General features: G+C 41.5%; 2 protein-coding genes across 5 annotated transcripts in view; one reads left to right on the forward strand and one right to left on the reverse strand.

Annotated features, from left to right (window-relative positions):
- Positions 1-8,740, reverse strand: part of MOSPD2 (motile sperm domain containing 2) — a 61,945-nt gene extending 53,205 nt beyond the window's left edge. The window contains exons 1-2 of the mRNA XM_060087879.1: positions 8,638-8,740; positions 8,405-8,474 (exon numbers count right to left, since the gene is read on the reverse strand). Coding sequence (XP_059943862.1) covers positions 8,405-8,474; positions 8,638-8,646 — 79 coding nt within the window. The 5' untranslated portion in view covers positions 8,647-8,740. The remainder of the gene's footprint in view (positions 1-8,404; positions 8,475-8,637) is intronic.
- A 396-nt stretch (positions 8,741-9,136) lies between these two features.
- The window catches only part of FANCB (FA complementation group B), a 41,452-nt gene continuing 35,619 nt past the window's right edge, over positions 9,137-14,969 (forward strand). For 3 of the 4 annotated variants that reach the window (XM_060087613.1, XM_060087611.1, XM_060087614.1), the window contains exon 1: positions 9,137-9,212. The gene's annotated coding sequence lies outside the window, so the exon portion shown is untranslated. Of the gene's footprint in view, positions 9,213-9,418; positions 9,492-14,969 lie in introns of those variants that run through there. The other variant, XM_060087612.1, reaches the window with a different exon arrangement.

Below are 14,969 nucleotides of genomic sequence, written 5' to 3' on the forward strand. Positions count from 1 at the left end.
TGGTCTGTATGATCTAGCTGCTTTGGAATTTCTGAGACTTCCTTTATGACTTAATATGTGGTGAATGTTTGCAAAAGTTCCGAGAGCACAAATATATATTCTACCCACATAAAGTTACAACATCATATTATACTCTCTATTATCAGAGGCTTGATATTTTTAGACATGTATTAAGGACAAAACTTGATAAACGCTTAACACATCTTTTCCTCTTCTTGTGATCATGAGAACTTTAAAAGGCTGACCTGGAGAATGCTGGAGTAGAATTTAAGGAAATCCAAGTGCCTGTGTGTGTGTGTCTATCTATCTGTCTACCTACCTATCTTCTAAAGGCTTCCTCTCTTGGGGATGATACATAATTCATTAGCTATGAGGACTAATTTATTATCACCCACCATATGTTAGCTCAAAAGAGAGCTAGGAATTGCAGACGCAAAGATGAATAAAGCCTGAGCTGACCCCTTGGATGGTTCATAATCTAGAGAGTTTACGTAAAATGTCCAGGAGTGTAGTTCCACTTTGTTTTTTTTTAAACATTTTTACTGGAATATAATTGCTTTACAATGGTGTGTTAGTTTCTGCTTTATAACAAAGTCAATCAGCTATACTAGTTCCACTTTAAATGCCATTTTCCTTACACCCTTCCTTTCCAGAGAGGGCAGTTGATAAGAACAATCCCGTTTTTATGTACCTTTACGTACAGAGCTTCCTTCTATTCACTGCTAATCTTCCTGTCCTTGAAATTCTCCTCAGAGATCATCTATGATACTAACATTTCCTAGTTCTTCTACTTCTCTAACTACTTTGCCTCCCTCAGCCTAATAAGACAAAGGCATTCTGCAAGGTTAACTGCATAATTTAAAGAAAACAGAGAAAATAAAGACATTTTCAAAATTAAGTTTACCACCAAGACCTCACCAAGGGAAAATCTAAAGGTTATACTTAAGATGAAACAATAATGATACCAGATAAAAGATCTGAAACTTAAGGAATGATAGATAAAGATATTGGCAAATACATGGTATGTAAGCAACCACTAATATATAAAACAACAATAATCAATTTGAGGAGGGGTGATTTATGGGAAACCAGGTTAGAACTCCACAATGACCATACCTTTTAGGGAGTAGAAAAGAGGAAACACTGCTAACTCATTTTATGAAGGTTGCATAATTTTAATGTCAAAGTCACACAAGAAAAGTGCAAGAAAAGAAATTTACAGGCCAATTTTTCAATACAGATGCAAAACGCCCAAACAAAATATCAGCTAACCGACTACAGCAATATATTTTAAAAACCTGATTAATATAATCTACCATATTAACAGATGAAAAGCAAAAAACCAAGTGAACATTTCATCAGATACAATGTGTTCAACAGATGAAGAAAATGCATTTAGTAAAATTCAACCCTCAACTGTGATGGGAACAAAACAACAAACAAAACCCCAAAACTAGCAAAGCAGGAACAGAGGAAACTTCTTCATTTTGATAAAAGATATCTACAGAGATCGTGTTCGGGGGTATCTCTCTAAGACCGGAAATAAGACAAGTAGGCTTTTATCAATGCTTCAATTCAACAGTGTTCTAAATGTTCCAGTGAGTATAAAACAGAAGCACTTAAAGCTCTAAAAATTGGAAAGTTAGAAAGAAAACTATCATTATTTCAAGGTGATATTATTGTCTACATAGAAATACAACTTATCTAGAGATAAATTACTGAAATTAATAAGAAGTAAGGTTGAGTCCAATATTAATGTAAAAAAGTCAAATGTACTTTCTATAAACCAGCAACAATCATTTAGAAAATAAATTCTGAAGAGATACTGTTTAAACCACCACAAAATAAACTGAACAAAAATGGGTTAACCTTTATGGAGAAAATTATAAATCCTTCAAGAAGGAAGAGTTCAGCAGATAGGTATACCAGGTTCTTAGAAAATGTAACCATGATGATGTCAAGTCCCCCAAAACTGATCTTCTGATTTCACATGATTCCACTCAAAATCCCAAAAGAGGTTTTGTTTTGGGGTTTTTTTTTGCAAAAACATGATAAACTGATTCTAAAATTTACATGGAGGAACAAAGGGCCAAGAAGAGCCTGAAAAAGTGATTTTCATAAGCAGAAAACAAATGGCCCAGAAAGATATGAAGAGATGCTCAAACTTACTGGTACTTAAAGAAATGCAAATTAAAACCACAATGAGATATCCCAACACCCCCATCAGATGGGCAAAAATTTAAAAAACCACTAACAATGCCAGATTTCAGGATGTAGAAAAACAAGGACACTCAAAAAGTGCTGGTTAAAATGAAAACAGATGCAATCAGTTTGGAAACTAGTTTGGCATTATCTAGTAAAGTGGACCGTGTGCCTATTCTACTACCCACCCATTTCACCGCTGGCTACAAACTAGAGCAGCAGTTCTCAAACTTCTTGGTCTCCAGACCCCTTTTACACTTTTTTTTTTTTTTGCGGTATGCGGGCCTCTCACTGTTGTGGCCTCCCCCGTTGCGGAGCGCAGGCTCCGGACGCGCAGGCTCAGCGGCCATGGCTCACGGGCCCAGCCGCTCCGCGGCATATGGGATTCTCCCAGACCGGGGCACGAACCCGTATCCCCTGCATCGGCAGGCGGACTCTCAACCACTTGCGCCACCAGGGAGGCCCCCCTTTTACACTTTTAAAAATAACTGAGGGCTCTAGGGGGCTTCCCTGGTGACGCAGTGGTTGAGAATCTGCCTGCTAATGCAGGGGACATGGGTTCGAGCCCTGGTCTGGGAAGATTCCACATGCCGCAGAGCAACTAAGCCCGTGAGCCACAGCTACTGAGCCTGCGCGTCTGGAGCCTGTGCTCCGCAACGAGAGGCTGCGACAGTGAGAGGCCCGCGCACCGCGAGGAAGAGTGGCCCCCGCTCGCCGCAACTAGAGAAAGCCCTCGCACAGAAATGAAGACCCAACGCAGCCAAAAGTAAAATAAATAAATAAATAAATATATATATATATATATAAAATAACTGAGAGCTCTAAAGAATTTGTTTGTTTATATGGGTTATATTTACTGGTAGTTACTATATTAGGTATTATAACAGAAAACAATTAAATATAAGAACACACGAGCACACATTCTATCATCTGTCAGAGCAATATCATCACATACCATGTAACCTCTGGGAAACGCCACTGTATGCTTGTGAGAGAATGCCAGTGAAAAAGGAAAATGATGTCTCAGTGTTATTATGAAAATAGTTTTGGAGTCTCAAGCCCCTTGAAATGGGCTCAAGGAACTATAATTCCTAGACCAACTCTGACAACCACTGCCCTAGAGAAAGTCTAGGCACTAGGTATATCTAAGAATGTTTATAGCAGCATTGTACATAATAGTAAAATCTAGAAAGAACCCCAAATCCATCAACTGGTATTTTCATTCTGTGAGCTACAACACAGCTATAAAAAGGAATCAACCACAGTATGAATGACTCTTGAGCAACAGAAGCAAGTCATGGAAAAAGAATATTTAGCTTTTATTGATATTTCAAGTTCAAAAAAGAGGTAAACTTAATAGAGTACTGGTGAGGAATACATCACAGGTGGTAAAGCTAATGAAAAGCAAGAGAATGAGTAACGGCAAATGTAGGATAAGCAGCTGCCCTGTGAATGGCCGGGTTGAGGATACCCACAAAGTTCTTTTTCTTTTGTTGAATAGTGAGTACATGGGTGTTTATTTCATTCATGTTTTATACATTTTGTACATAAAAGATATTTCAAAATTAAAAATAAGAGGCCAAGACAAAACAAAAAGACTAGAAAAAGTTATTGGAAGAGAGTCAATTATTAAACTTAACAGCAATGGGAGAAACCACAAAGGAATGGATAAGTCTGAATACATTCAAAAAAGGAAAAAAGTCAAAGTGACATAAACAAGAAAAGCCCAAACCAATTTTAAAAGCCATGGTAAAGAAAAAAATTTTTTTAACTACAAATGGATGTAAACATATGAAAAGAAGTTTATTCTCATTAGTAATCAAATGCAAACAAAGAAGCATGAGTTAAGAAATGATCCTAAGGCTGCGGTGAGACTAACACTTTCATATGTGCTGGTGGCAATGAATCGTGGGGCAACTTGTATGGAGGAGAATTAAGCAAACATATGAAGTATCTTAAAATATTCACACTCTTCAAACCAACAATTCTACTTCTACACATGACTCTTAAGGAAAAAATCTGAACTACTGTGCAAAATATTGTATTAACAAAAAACTGGAAAGAATCTAAATGTCCAAAAGGGACTACTTCAGATAAAAGATAAGAAAATTCTCTTTTATTTATATAACTGAATATTAAGTAGTAATGTAAAACGTGGCTTACTTCATAATAGGGGGAAATAAGATCATGTCAATAAAAAAATGCAACACAGAAAAACTACATACAGAATGACCTTTTAACTATTTTTTTAATGTATAGAAAAAAAGGCCAGAAAAAAATGCACCCACTGTTAGAAGAGCTATCTCTGGATGATAAGCTTATGGGAGATTCTCCAGACTGTTTCTGGTATCACCCAAATTTATTTAAATGAATTCATATACTTATAGAGTCAGAAAACAAACCTAAAATTACAAAACCCACAAACCTCTCAGTTGCTCTTCAAACTCAATAAAGTACAAACGCATCGCTTTGGTGGCCAAGGCCCTCTACGCTATAGACCCACTGTTTTTACGCAGGTGTGCTCACCCTCCTTAAGGCTCATCAAAGCGGACTTCCTATGGCTTCCCGAACAAGCCCCACACCTTCTCAATTAAGCATCTCAGCTTGGACTATTTGAGCCACCTGGATCACATTCTCTACCTAGATGAATTCTAGCATCTTCCAAAGTTCTTGAGAAACACCACCTTTTCTTTTTTTTGTTTGGTTTTTTTGTTTGTTTGTTTTTGTTGCAGTACGCGGGCCTCTCACTGCTGTGACCTCTCCCGTTGCGGAGCGCAGGCTCCGGACGCGCAGGCTCAGCGGCCATGGCTCACGGGCCCAGCCGCTCCGCGGCATGTGGGATCCTCCCGGACCGGGGCACGAAAACACATCCCCCACATCGGCAGGCGGACCCCCAACCACTGCGCCACCAGGGAAGCCCGAAACACCCCACCTTTTCTAAGAAGTTTTTTCTAACTCGGTGCTAACCCAGTCACCCCCACTAAATGTGATTTTTTTCCTGCTCTTTGACTCCTACAGAAATGATTTTAGCACTCATTCCTCTTGATAGAGCTCTGTTTTAATGACTCTACTAGATTGTAGTAGTTCAGGAAGGGGCTCTATCCTTCTTTCGCTCTTTCTCTAATATTGACACACTGTTTCCCAGAATTAGGCACATAGTAAATATGTGAGGAACTGAATACATTGTTGCCACAAGGGATTAATCTCTTTCCTTGGCCACAAGGAGGAAGAGAGAAGGGAAAATGTTTCTCATTCAAGACTCAGCATGAAATTTCTTACAGAAACAATGAGGACAGAAGCAGTAGTAGTGCTACAACAATTATGGACTTAGATTTTATTCTTTTTGCAGCTACAAATCTATCCATAATTGGTAACTTAATTTCTGTGGAAACAAAAACATGCTCGGAATTCCCAAGAACCTACCCCCCAAAGAGGTGTTGGAGTACAGCCAGTGTGTAAGGCAACATACTTGCAAATAATAAATATTTTCCTTTAGGAAAAACATCATGTTTGCTTAAGCCTGCCTTAAGCCTCTTCTGAAACAAAATATTTTTAACAATAAGAGAAAGGGGAAAATGAAAGAGGAAGGAGGAAAGTGGATGTTCTCAACACCTAACTTCTAAAAAGTAAACTTGAAAGGGAGAACACAGGCAAATCAAAAAACCCTTTTCACCACTTTCCTACTCTACTTTTACCCAGTGCTGTATTTCAGCAAACAACTGAAACTTTAAGGGGAGAAAGTCTTTAAAGAATTTTTATTTTCCTTTCCAACGCAAGTCTTTAAATTAATTAAATTAATATTTGCAATGGCTATGCAGATAACTCACCCACATACATTCACACATACCCAGGTGTGACAAAACCCTCCCTATACTTAACGCCAGACAGTGCTTTACTTTGAAATAACACTGGTCTTTAGGAGACATTTTGTGAGGGCTGCTCTTTGCCAGATTTTGGTGGGGGAGGGGAGACGGTCAGGACAGCTCTTAACATAGGCTTGGACTCATCTTCATATGTATGTATTTAAGCATTGCTATATTCAATCAATGACTATGTATTCAGAGCTGTGATAAGTATACAGAGGCGAGTCAGACCCTGCCCTCAAGGCCCACAGGCTGCCCCAGACCCACAGACATTCTCCTGAAGGAAATGAACAATAAGGAAACAAATGAACAGGGAATTACAGGTTATGGTAAGAGCCGTAAAGGAGACAAGACAGGGAGGCTACTTAATAATTGGCAAAGGCCTCTCAGATACATGTAAACCAAGATGGAAAAGAAAAGAAGAACGTAGCCATGCTCACTCCCTATAAAGAGCCTTCCAGGCAGAGAGAAGTGGAAAGGTCCCAAGATGGAAACAGACTCAGTCCATCTGAAGTGCATAAAAGCAGCAGTGTGGCTGGTCATGTTATTCAAACTGTGGGTCACATTTGTAGGTTGAGATGTCAATTTTGTGGGTCATTGTATCAGGGAGTCATAGGTTTTCAGCATAAGTATTCTTTAATGAACTTTTGCTTGAGTTATGTGTGTGCGTGTGTACTAAGTTACAATGTATAATACGTTTCTTACTGTGGGCAGTGGTGAAATCTGTACTAAGCAAGAGGAGTAGTAACAGATGAGAATGGAACTCATCCAGCTCGTGCATACATGGCCTCACAGTGTAGGCCACCATAAAGAATTGGGGTCTATGCTAAACACAGCAGAAAGGTACTGAAGGGTTTCAAGCTGGGGAGTGCCATGATCTAATTAGACATGATGGTGTTGCCAAAAGATCACTAGAGTGAATTCAGAAGACCCGAGCACCAGCCCCGGCCTAGCTACTAACGCTAGGGCGGTTGAGCAAATCACTTCATCTCTCTAGAGCTCACTTTCTTCACCATAAAAATGAGAAGGTTGGACCAAGATGACCTTCAAGATCTTATCTAACGCTAAATTCCATGACTATATCCTGCTTCCTCCCTCGGGCCTAAGTAAATGACCATTAGGGAGCACTAGCTCATTAGGTCAAGTTCTGGGTTACTTCTTACAATGTTATAAACCATGTAGCTCTAAGAGTTACATTTCTACAGAAAGCAATTTTAGAATTCTCTCTTTACTGGAACCAGCTATCTTATTAGAAATGAGATCTCTGGGCTAAAAGTGAATCAAGTGCTTTTGCAGCTCTCTGGTACAAAGTTTGGAATGTGAAGAAAACTGACAGGGAGGGATGAAAAGATTTACTGACTAGGTTATTCCGAACATATTTCTTTATTTGTTCTAGGTCATTAACTGACATACCATCTAGGGCAGTCTAAAGCTGTAGGGAACCTCCACTCAGCACTAAAGTCAAGATGTAGAAGCTGAACTCCTTTCACATAACCAAAAAGACTACTGAGGAAAAATATTGAGAGCCTACTATATGCTAACCCCATGCTACACAGTTTGATATATGCCTTTTCATTTAATTCTCCTAACCTAATTATTCACATTTCACACCTATGGAATCAGGGGCTCAGAGAAGACAAGCAAGCTAGTAAGTGGCAGGGTCTGGATTAGACTACTTATTCCATATTTATAATACATTACCCTGCAGGCTTCTGAAAATTACTGTACAAAGATTAAATCATCAGTTAAATACTGGACAACTCAAGTTATCTGTGACATCTGGACACAAAACTTTCACCCAATAAATCAATTCTGGACTCACAGGTACTTTGCTACGTACAGTGTGGGATGAAAAGATAAGAACTTGCTCCAGCACGAGAGGGCCTACTTCGTGGGGAGCCTGCTGGGTTGTAGGAAGTGGAATTAGGCAAAATGGCCGAGGAATTCAGATCTCCAATTAAGCACACGTGAGTAGTATTACAGCTGTTTCCAGGTTCGTTTTCTCGATTGTTGCTGATGAAAGCTCATCAGAGGTACAGTGTCACCTGAGCCGGGGGCCTAACAAGTGTCCTGCAAGTTCCATAAACTCGAGACGCTCAAAACACTTCCAACTTACGTTAACCCTTTAGGAAGCAATGGACGCATCACTTGCCCAATTGGAGCAGTGTCCTTGCCATATTACGGAGAGTAAAACCTGGGAAACGTGGAGGGCACGGTCCCTAACCCCGTGAGGATCGAAATGGTCCCTAATGCCTCCCACATAGACTCCCGCAAACACCCCAGCAAAGTTGGGGACGCTCATTGCACACCTGCCTCAACACCGAGATTGCGGTACCCACCTGTCACATACTCAGCTTCGAACCTCCGCCGGACGTCAGAGATGAGCTTGGCTTTATTCTGGGCTTGATACTATAAGGGAGACACGAAGGGACGCTTAGTTAGACATTACGCGCTCCATCCCACTTCCCCGCAGCCCAGCCCACCTGCACCTGGGCGCGCGGCCCCCGGGCCTCAGAGGCGGCTTCGGGGTCCGAGTTGGAGGGGCTCGGCAGCGGTGCGGTCGGCTCCTCACCTCGGCCATGGTCGCGGTCGTGGACGTGATTGCAGTTGCCGTCGCCACTTCCACGACTGCGGTCCGACTATCTCATCACAGGCCAAGCCGGCCCGGAGGTAAAGAGGGGAAGGGCGGGAGGTGGAGGCGGTCGCGTGACAACGCAAGGCGGGCAGCAGCGCCGCAGCGCCGCCCAATCCGGTGCGGCCGCCTGGGAATGGAGGCGGGACCAGGCCCTCAACCTGGCTTCCCATTCACTTCTCGTTCGGGCCCCGCCCCCGACGTCTCCTGCACTGCGGACCCGCCCCCGCCAGCCGGCGGATCGCGGGCGCTTCCCTCTTCAAGCTCAGCCCTGTTAGCTCCTCCTGCCATTCGCTTTCACCACATTCCCCGGAGGCCCCGCCTCCTCAGCCTCCCTTGGCAACCGGGTTCTGGCCGCTAGGCAGGCTCCGCCTTCTCTGCGCTGGACGCAGCGTCCGGCCTGGGCCTCCCAAGATGCAGCGCGCGGGCGGGAGGTTTGGAGCCGCCTGGCTCTGAGCGGGTTTGCGGCGTTGGGGACGTGGCGGCTGCGGTGTGCTAGAGCCTCACACGCTGAGGTAGGGCCGGCGGCGTGGTCCCTGACCCAGCCTTCGCCGAGGGGGTGGCGGCGGCGCAGGGTTTTGCTCCCCTAGTCCCTTTATTGTGGAAGAGCGCGAAGGAAGTGGGCTTCCCGGGGCCTGTGCCCACCCTTCTCTGGAAGGATAACTAGATTATTCCAAGTGCTTACTCTATTCGGGGATTATTTCGCTTGACACTTTCTTCACCTCTGCAGCATCTTTCTCACTTGGAGGATGAAATACTTAGCAGAGGATATATCTTTGACATCTTTAAAACAGGTATATAGAGTTAAAAGATGTAAAGCGTCTTAACGGTTTATTTTAAGGTAGTTCTCAGCGAGGTCAATTTTGCCCCCCCCCGGGAGACATTTGACGATGTCTGGAGACATTTTTGGTTTTCGCAATAGAAGACTACCAAGAAATTGTAAGAACGGTCCCCATATTCCCACCAGCCATAGTCAACCACGATGGACACTCTTTTGCCCCAAACTTTGTTTATATCTTCACTTTTTTTTAATGGGGGAAAAATGAACACTGTTTAAAAAGTATTTGAATACGTCCTTGAAATAGTATTTCAGATATGGCTGAAGTCTCTCTGGCTCCACTCCCCTACTCTGATATTCCTCTTCTCCAAAATCAACAGTCATTGGGATTTGGCGTGAATCTTTGCACCTTTGCTTTTTTTGCTTTGGACCAGGCTGCCTAGGTTTGAATCCTGGGTCTATCACTTCCTATCTGTAAGCCTTAAACTCCATGCCTCAGTTTCCCCATCTGTAGAATGGGATAATACTGCCTACAGCATAAGGATGTCATGAGGAATGAGTTAGTCCAAAGTGCTTAGAACAGTGCCTGGCATAGAGAGAGCAGTCAGGGAATACAGCCATTGCAGGTAAACAAAATATATCATGCTGTTTTATGTGTTTTGATTTTGATACATAATGTACACAGTATACATTTTTCTTCAACTTAATTTTTTTCGTTTAACTTTTGGAGTCTAGCCACAATGATAGACATCTAATTCATTCCTTTTGACTGTAGTATGCTATTCCATCTGTATTCATTCCCCTATTGGTGGTCATTGAAGTTTTTGCTTTTTTAAAAAATAATTGCAAATAACGGCAAAGTGAACATTCTAGAGCAATGTCTTTGTGCATTATTATGTAGGATTATTTCTCTGGGTTCATATCTAGAAATGAAATTGCTGGGTATATGCATTTCTGTTTACTGCCAAATTGCCTCCCAAAGTCTCCCTTTAATTAAGTAAGTACTTGTAATGATTTCCTAACTGATGGCTCCTCCTCCAATCTCAATTCACTCCCCATCTTCAACACTGTCACCAGGATCTTTATTATTCAGAAGTACAATCCTGTGATTTCTATTTTTGAAATCTTTCAGTGATTTATCATTGCTTAGAGAAAGCTAGAATTCCTTACTATGGTATCAAGAACCTTTAATCTTTCCTGATTCTCTTAGTGGGTCACCAGCCCCCCACATTCATCTACATTTCAGGTACACTGAGTGTTGTTGGGAAAGGGAAAGGGGAGACTGATTCTGGGCAAGCCCCAACAAATGACCTAGGTATATAGGTAGAAAAAGTTTTAACAGTGGACCCATTCTGTAGCCACGTTAATTTACTTAGGTAAACAATGTCCTATATGTTGGAAAAATGATATCTATGGGTATTACGCTCATAAGTTTATGTTTAATATTATTAGGTGAAGTTTTTAGTTGGGAGTCTTAATTCTATCTTTCTTCCAAAGGTAGAATTCCAAAGACACTTTCCATTGGTCGCAATCTATCGATTGGTTTCTTAGAGTTTTATAGCTTTCACCGGCAGATAATATAGTGTCTTTTAGGATCTTCCTGAACCAGACTTGTAGTTTATTTAAGAGTTCTGAAAGTTATAATGCCAAATGTTATTATTAGCATTGAACGGGAGCATTGTTTATTTGGTGGGAGGCTGGGAGAGAAGGGTGATAATTCGTTGCCCATCTACTATATTTAGGTTAGCATGTATTGTTTTTCTAGTATACTCACACATCTGTTTTCATTTTGTATGTGAAATATATACAGTCAACTTTGATGTGTGGTAATACAGACAGGAAAAGCTCAAATTAAGTACCTAGTATTTTACAAATAATCTGCATCCAAATCTCCCCTCCCGCCTTCCCTCTCCCACCCTCCTCCAGAGCTGAAACAGGAGGTAAAACTTAACGGGTTTGAGTTACCTGTTTTATTCTGCGGCCAGTGTTATAAGAGTACCAAGTAAAAAGTCGAGTGACTAATACGCTGGAATACTAAGCCTGGTGTCCTGATTTGATTAATCAAGGCTTGTTTATATTGGTTTAAGAACCTCTAAATTGAACCTGGGTTTGTTTCCAGATTATTTCTATCTGAAAAAAGAACATTACCACTTATTCCATAGCCTTAAAGGTTTGTCTTATGAACATATACTGAGAACTTTTACTTTTAAAAAAGATGTTGCAGGGCTTCCCTGGTGGCGCAGTGGTTGGGAGTCCGCCTGCCAATGCAGGGGACATGGGTTCGTGTCCCGGTCCGGGAGGATCCCGCGTGCCGCGGAGCGGCTGGGCCCGTGAGCCATGGCCACTGGGCCTGCGCGTCCGGAGCCTGTGTTCCGCACCGGGAGAGGCCACAGCGGTGAGAGGCCCGTGTACCGCAAAAAAAAAAAAAAAAAAAAAAGATGTTGCATAGTATAAAATAAAAGAGGTATTCACAGATATGTGAATTCAGTAAGCCTTGAGAGTACAGAAAGTTTGAGGAAAAAATTTATCTTTATAAATATATTATAGTTTCTAATTTTTAACCCTGAAGATGGTCCATTTAGAATAAGTTATCTTAAAAATGTGCATGTTTTTGCAGTAGTATTTAAAAATAAAAAACTAATGACCTTTTATGTAACAGTTATGTTTTTTAAATCTATTTGAGTCTAAGTCCATGAGAAGAACTTTGCTTTTTGCCTAGAGCTCATCCTAAAAGCATGTTGGGTTAGGATTATAATAGGGCTTTGAATGCCATGCCAAGCCTTTTAGCAGTGGCTTGCACCCTTTTATCTGTATGTCATTCATACGTTCAATACACTGTTTCGCATCTGTCTTTCCAGGTAGTAGTTTAGGGATCATAGACCGTAGATCTGGGGGGTGCGGGGGAGTGGCGGTAAGTGCATGCAAAGCTTTTAAATTAAGGGGACAGTTACCCAGTCAAGTTTGTGTTTTAGAACAATAACTGAGGTAGCATGAATGAATGGATATATTGGAGTGGAGAGAGACTAGATTAAGGAAGACTGACTAAAGGGCTTTTTTTTTTTTTTTTTTTTTTTTTGCGGTACGCGGGCCTCTCACTGTTGTGGCCTCTCCCGTTGCAGAGCACAGGCTCCGGACGCGTAGGCTCAGCGGCCATGGCTCACGGGCCCAGCCGCTCCGCGGCATATGGGATCTTCCCGGACCGGGGCACGAACTCGCGTCCCCTGCATCGGCAGGCAAACTCTCAACCACTGCGCCACCAGGGAAGCCCTGATTAAAGGGCTTTTATCGCAACCTAAATGAGAGATGAAAGCCTGAATCATCGTAGTGGCAGTTGGATCAGAGAATTGGAAGAAAGAAATTTCTAAGTTAAGGAACTTGGTGATAGCATTAAAAGAATAGAATGTAAGGGGCCTGATTTTCCTAACTCATTACTTTATGAAGGTGCAACAATACATACTCCAAAGATTTTTGAAGGGGGCGGTTCTGTGACCTTTTACTTAGTGGTCTTACCACTAAGATCCTCCTTACTCCTGTCACACTTGGGTGTTGGTGAACAAGAGCATTGTGTTGATGACACATTAGTTGTGACATTTAATATTAAAATAACAAAATCCTTTCCTGGACAGACGGTAGTTTTGGTTGTTTTTAGTATTAAGAAATCTGAACACCTTTTGAAGTGAGTAGGTAGTAAAAGACAATGAGTTTTTAGATCTTTACCTCAGAATATATAATTTATATTTATAATATATAATGCTAAAAAAAGAATATATCATTTAGTGCTAAAAAAGGAAACTTTCTTAGAAGTCTTCTAAGAGGTCTGAGATGTCTGTGAGAAATTTGAAATAAATTAGTAGTCATACGTTTTGATGTAATATAACCAATATGTGTATTTCCTTTCAAGTAAAACGTAGTTTCATAAGTAAAAGCCACACCTTTGGTTACCCTGCCTGTCTTCTTTACTGATGAAGCTGAAACTACTCTGGGGTACCTATTGTCCCAGATATTCACATGAATTGCTTAACAACAAGCCAGGAAACTGGCTTCTGCTAGTTTGTATTATGATCTAGTATCTCCAGTTATTTCACTAATACTTCTTGAAATTCTCAAAAGCAATATCATCAATTTGATTTGAAAAAAAACCCCAAATGCCATAGAGGAATGTATTTATCTGTTGCTGCATAACAAATTACTCCCAAATTGAGCAGCACAAAACAACAAACATTTATTAACTTAAAATTTCTGAGGACCAGGAATTTGGGAGCCACTTAGCTGGGGTGGTTCTGCTCAGGAAAGCTTGACTGGAGCTGGGAGATGGGATCCCTGGAAGGCTCACTCACATGGCTCTTGGCAAAAGGCCTCAGTCCGTTGCTGGCTGTTGGCAGGAAGCCACAGTTCCTTGCCACGTGTACATGTCCGCGGGGCTGCCCGAGTGTCTTAATGATACGGCAGGTGGCTTTCCCCAGTGCAAGTGAGCCAAGGAAGAGGTCACTGAGGAAACCACCATGCTCTGTCACCCAGTCTTCTGCTGTATTCTGTTGGCTGGAAGTGAGTCATAATGACCAGGCCTCACTGAAGGGGAGGAGAGTTCCTTCTTGATGGAATTTCAAAGAAATTTGTGAGCATATTTTATTTTATTTTTATTTTTTGGCTGCATTGGGTCTTCGTTGCTGCGCGCGGGCTTTCTCTGGTTGCGGCGAGCTGGGGCTACGCTTTGTTGCAGTGCGTGGGCTTCTCATTGCAGTGGCTTCTCTTGCTGCGGAGCACGGGCTCTAGGTGCGTGGGCTTCAGTAGTCGCAGCACGTGGGCTCTAGAGCGCAGGCTCAGTAGTTGTAGCACATGGGCTTAGTTGCTGTGAGCGTATTTTAAAACCACATGTATTTGGAAGTTAGACAATAAGGTGCAGCATCTCCAATTCAAATGTAGATGCTGACTAATCTAGTCTGCTTTTAAGTAGAATTGCCTCTAAATCAAGTCATTTCAATAAAATGCAGGCTATAATAAGTTAAATTTATAGATTAATGGTTCAGTGATATTTTTTTCTAATTGGACTACTGGTAGATTTTTATATTAAAAGAACAAAATCTAAGCCTTTGGAGTTTGCTTCTCATTTGAAAGAAGAAAACAATTTTACTTCCTTGTACATGACCTAGTTTTCATTTATTTCTAAAGTACTTTATTTTCCTGGTGTAAGTGATCCACAAATAAGAGAAAAGAGAGAGTATGAGTTAGAGTTACTTATAGTGAGTGACGAGAGACATTTCAGCATTCACAGACCATTAGGTATGCAACTATTCTGATGTTTCTAAGATTAGGTACTGTATGAACCAGAGCCAGCCATGATGATAAGAATGATAGTAGCTAGCCTTTATTAGCACTTTCTATGTGCCAGCTTCTATTTCAAGTGAGTTATATTAGCTAATTCCAGCACCTTGTGGGGTAGATACTGTTACTACACCCCATTACATAGATGTGGATGTGAGGCACGAAGGGGTTA

The sequence above is a fragment of the Mesoplodon densirostris genome, chromosome X (genome assembly GCF_025265405.1).
Source record: "Mesoplodon densirostris isolate mMesDen1 chromosome X, mMesDen1 primary haplotype, whole genome shotgun sequence".
Taxonomy (NCBI): domain Eukaryota; kingdom Metazoa; phylum Chordata; class Mammalia; order Artiodactyla; family Ziphiidae; genus Mesoplodon; species Mesoplodon densirostris.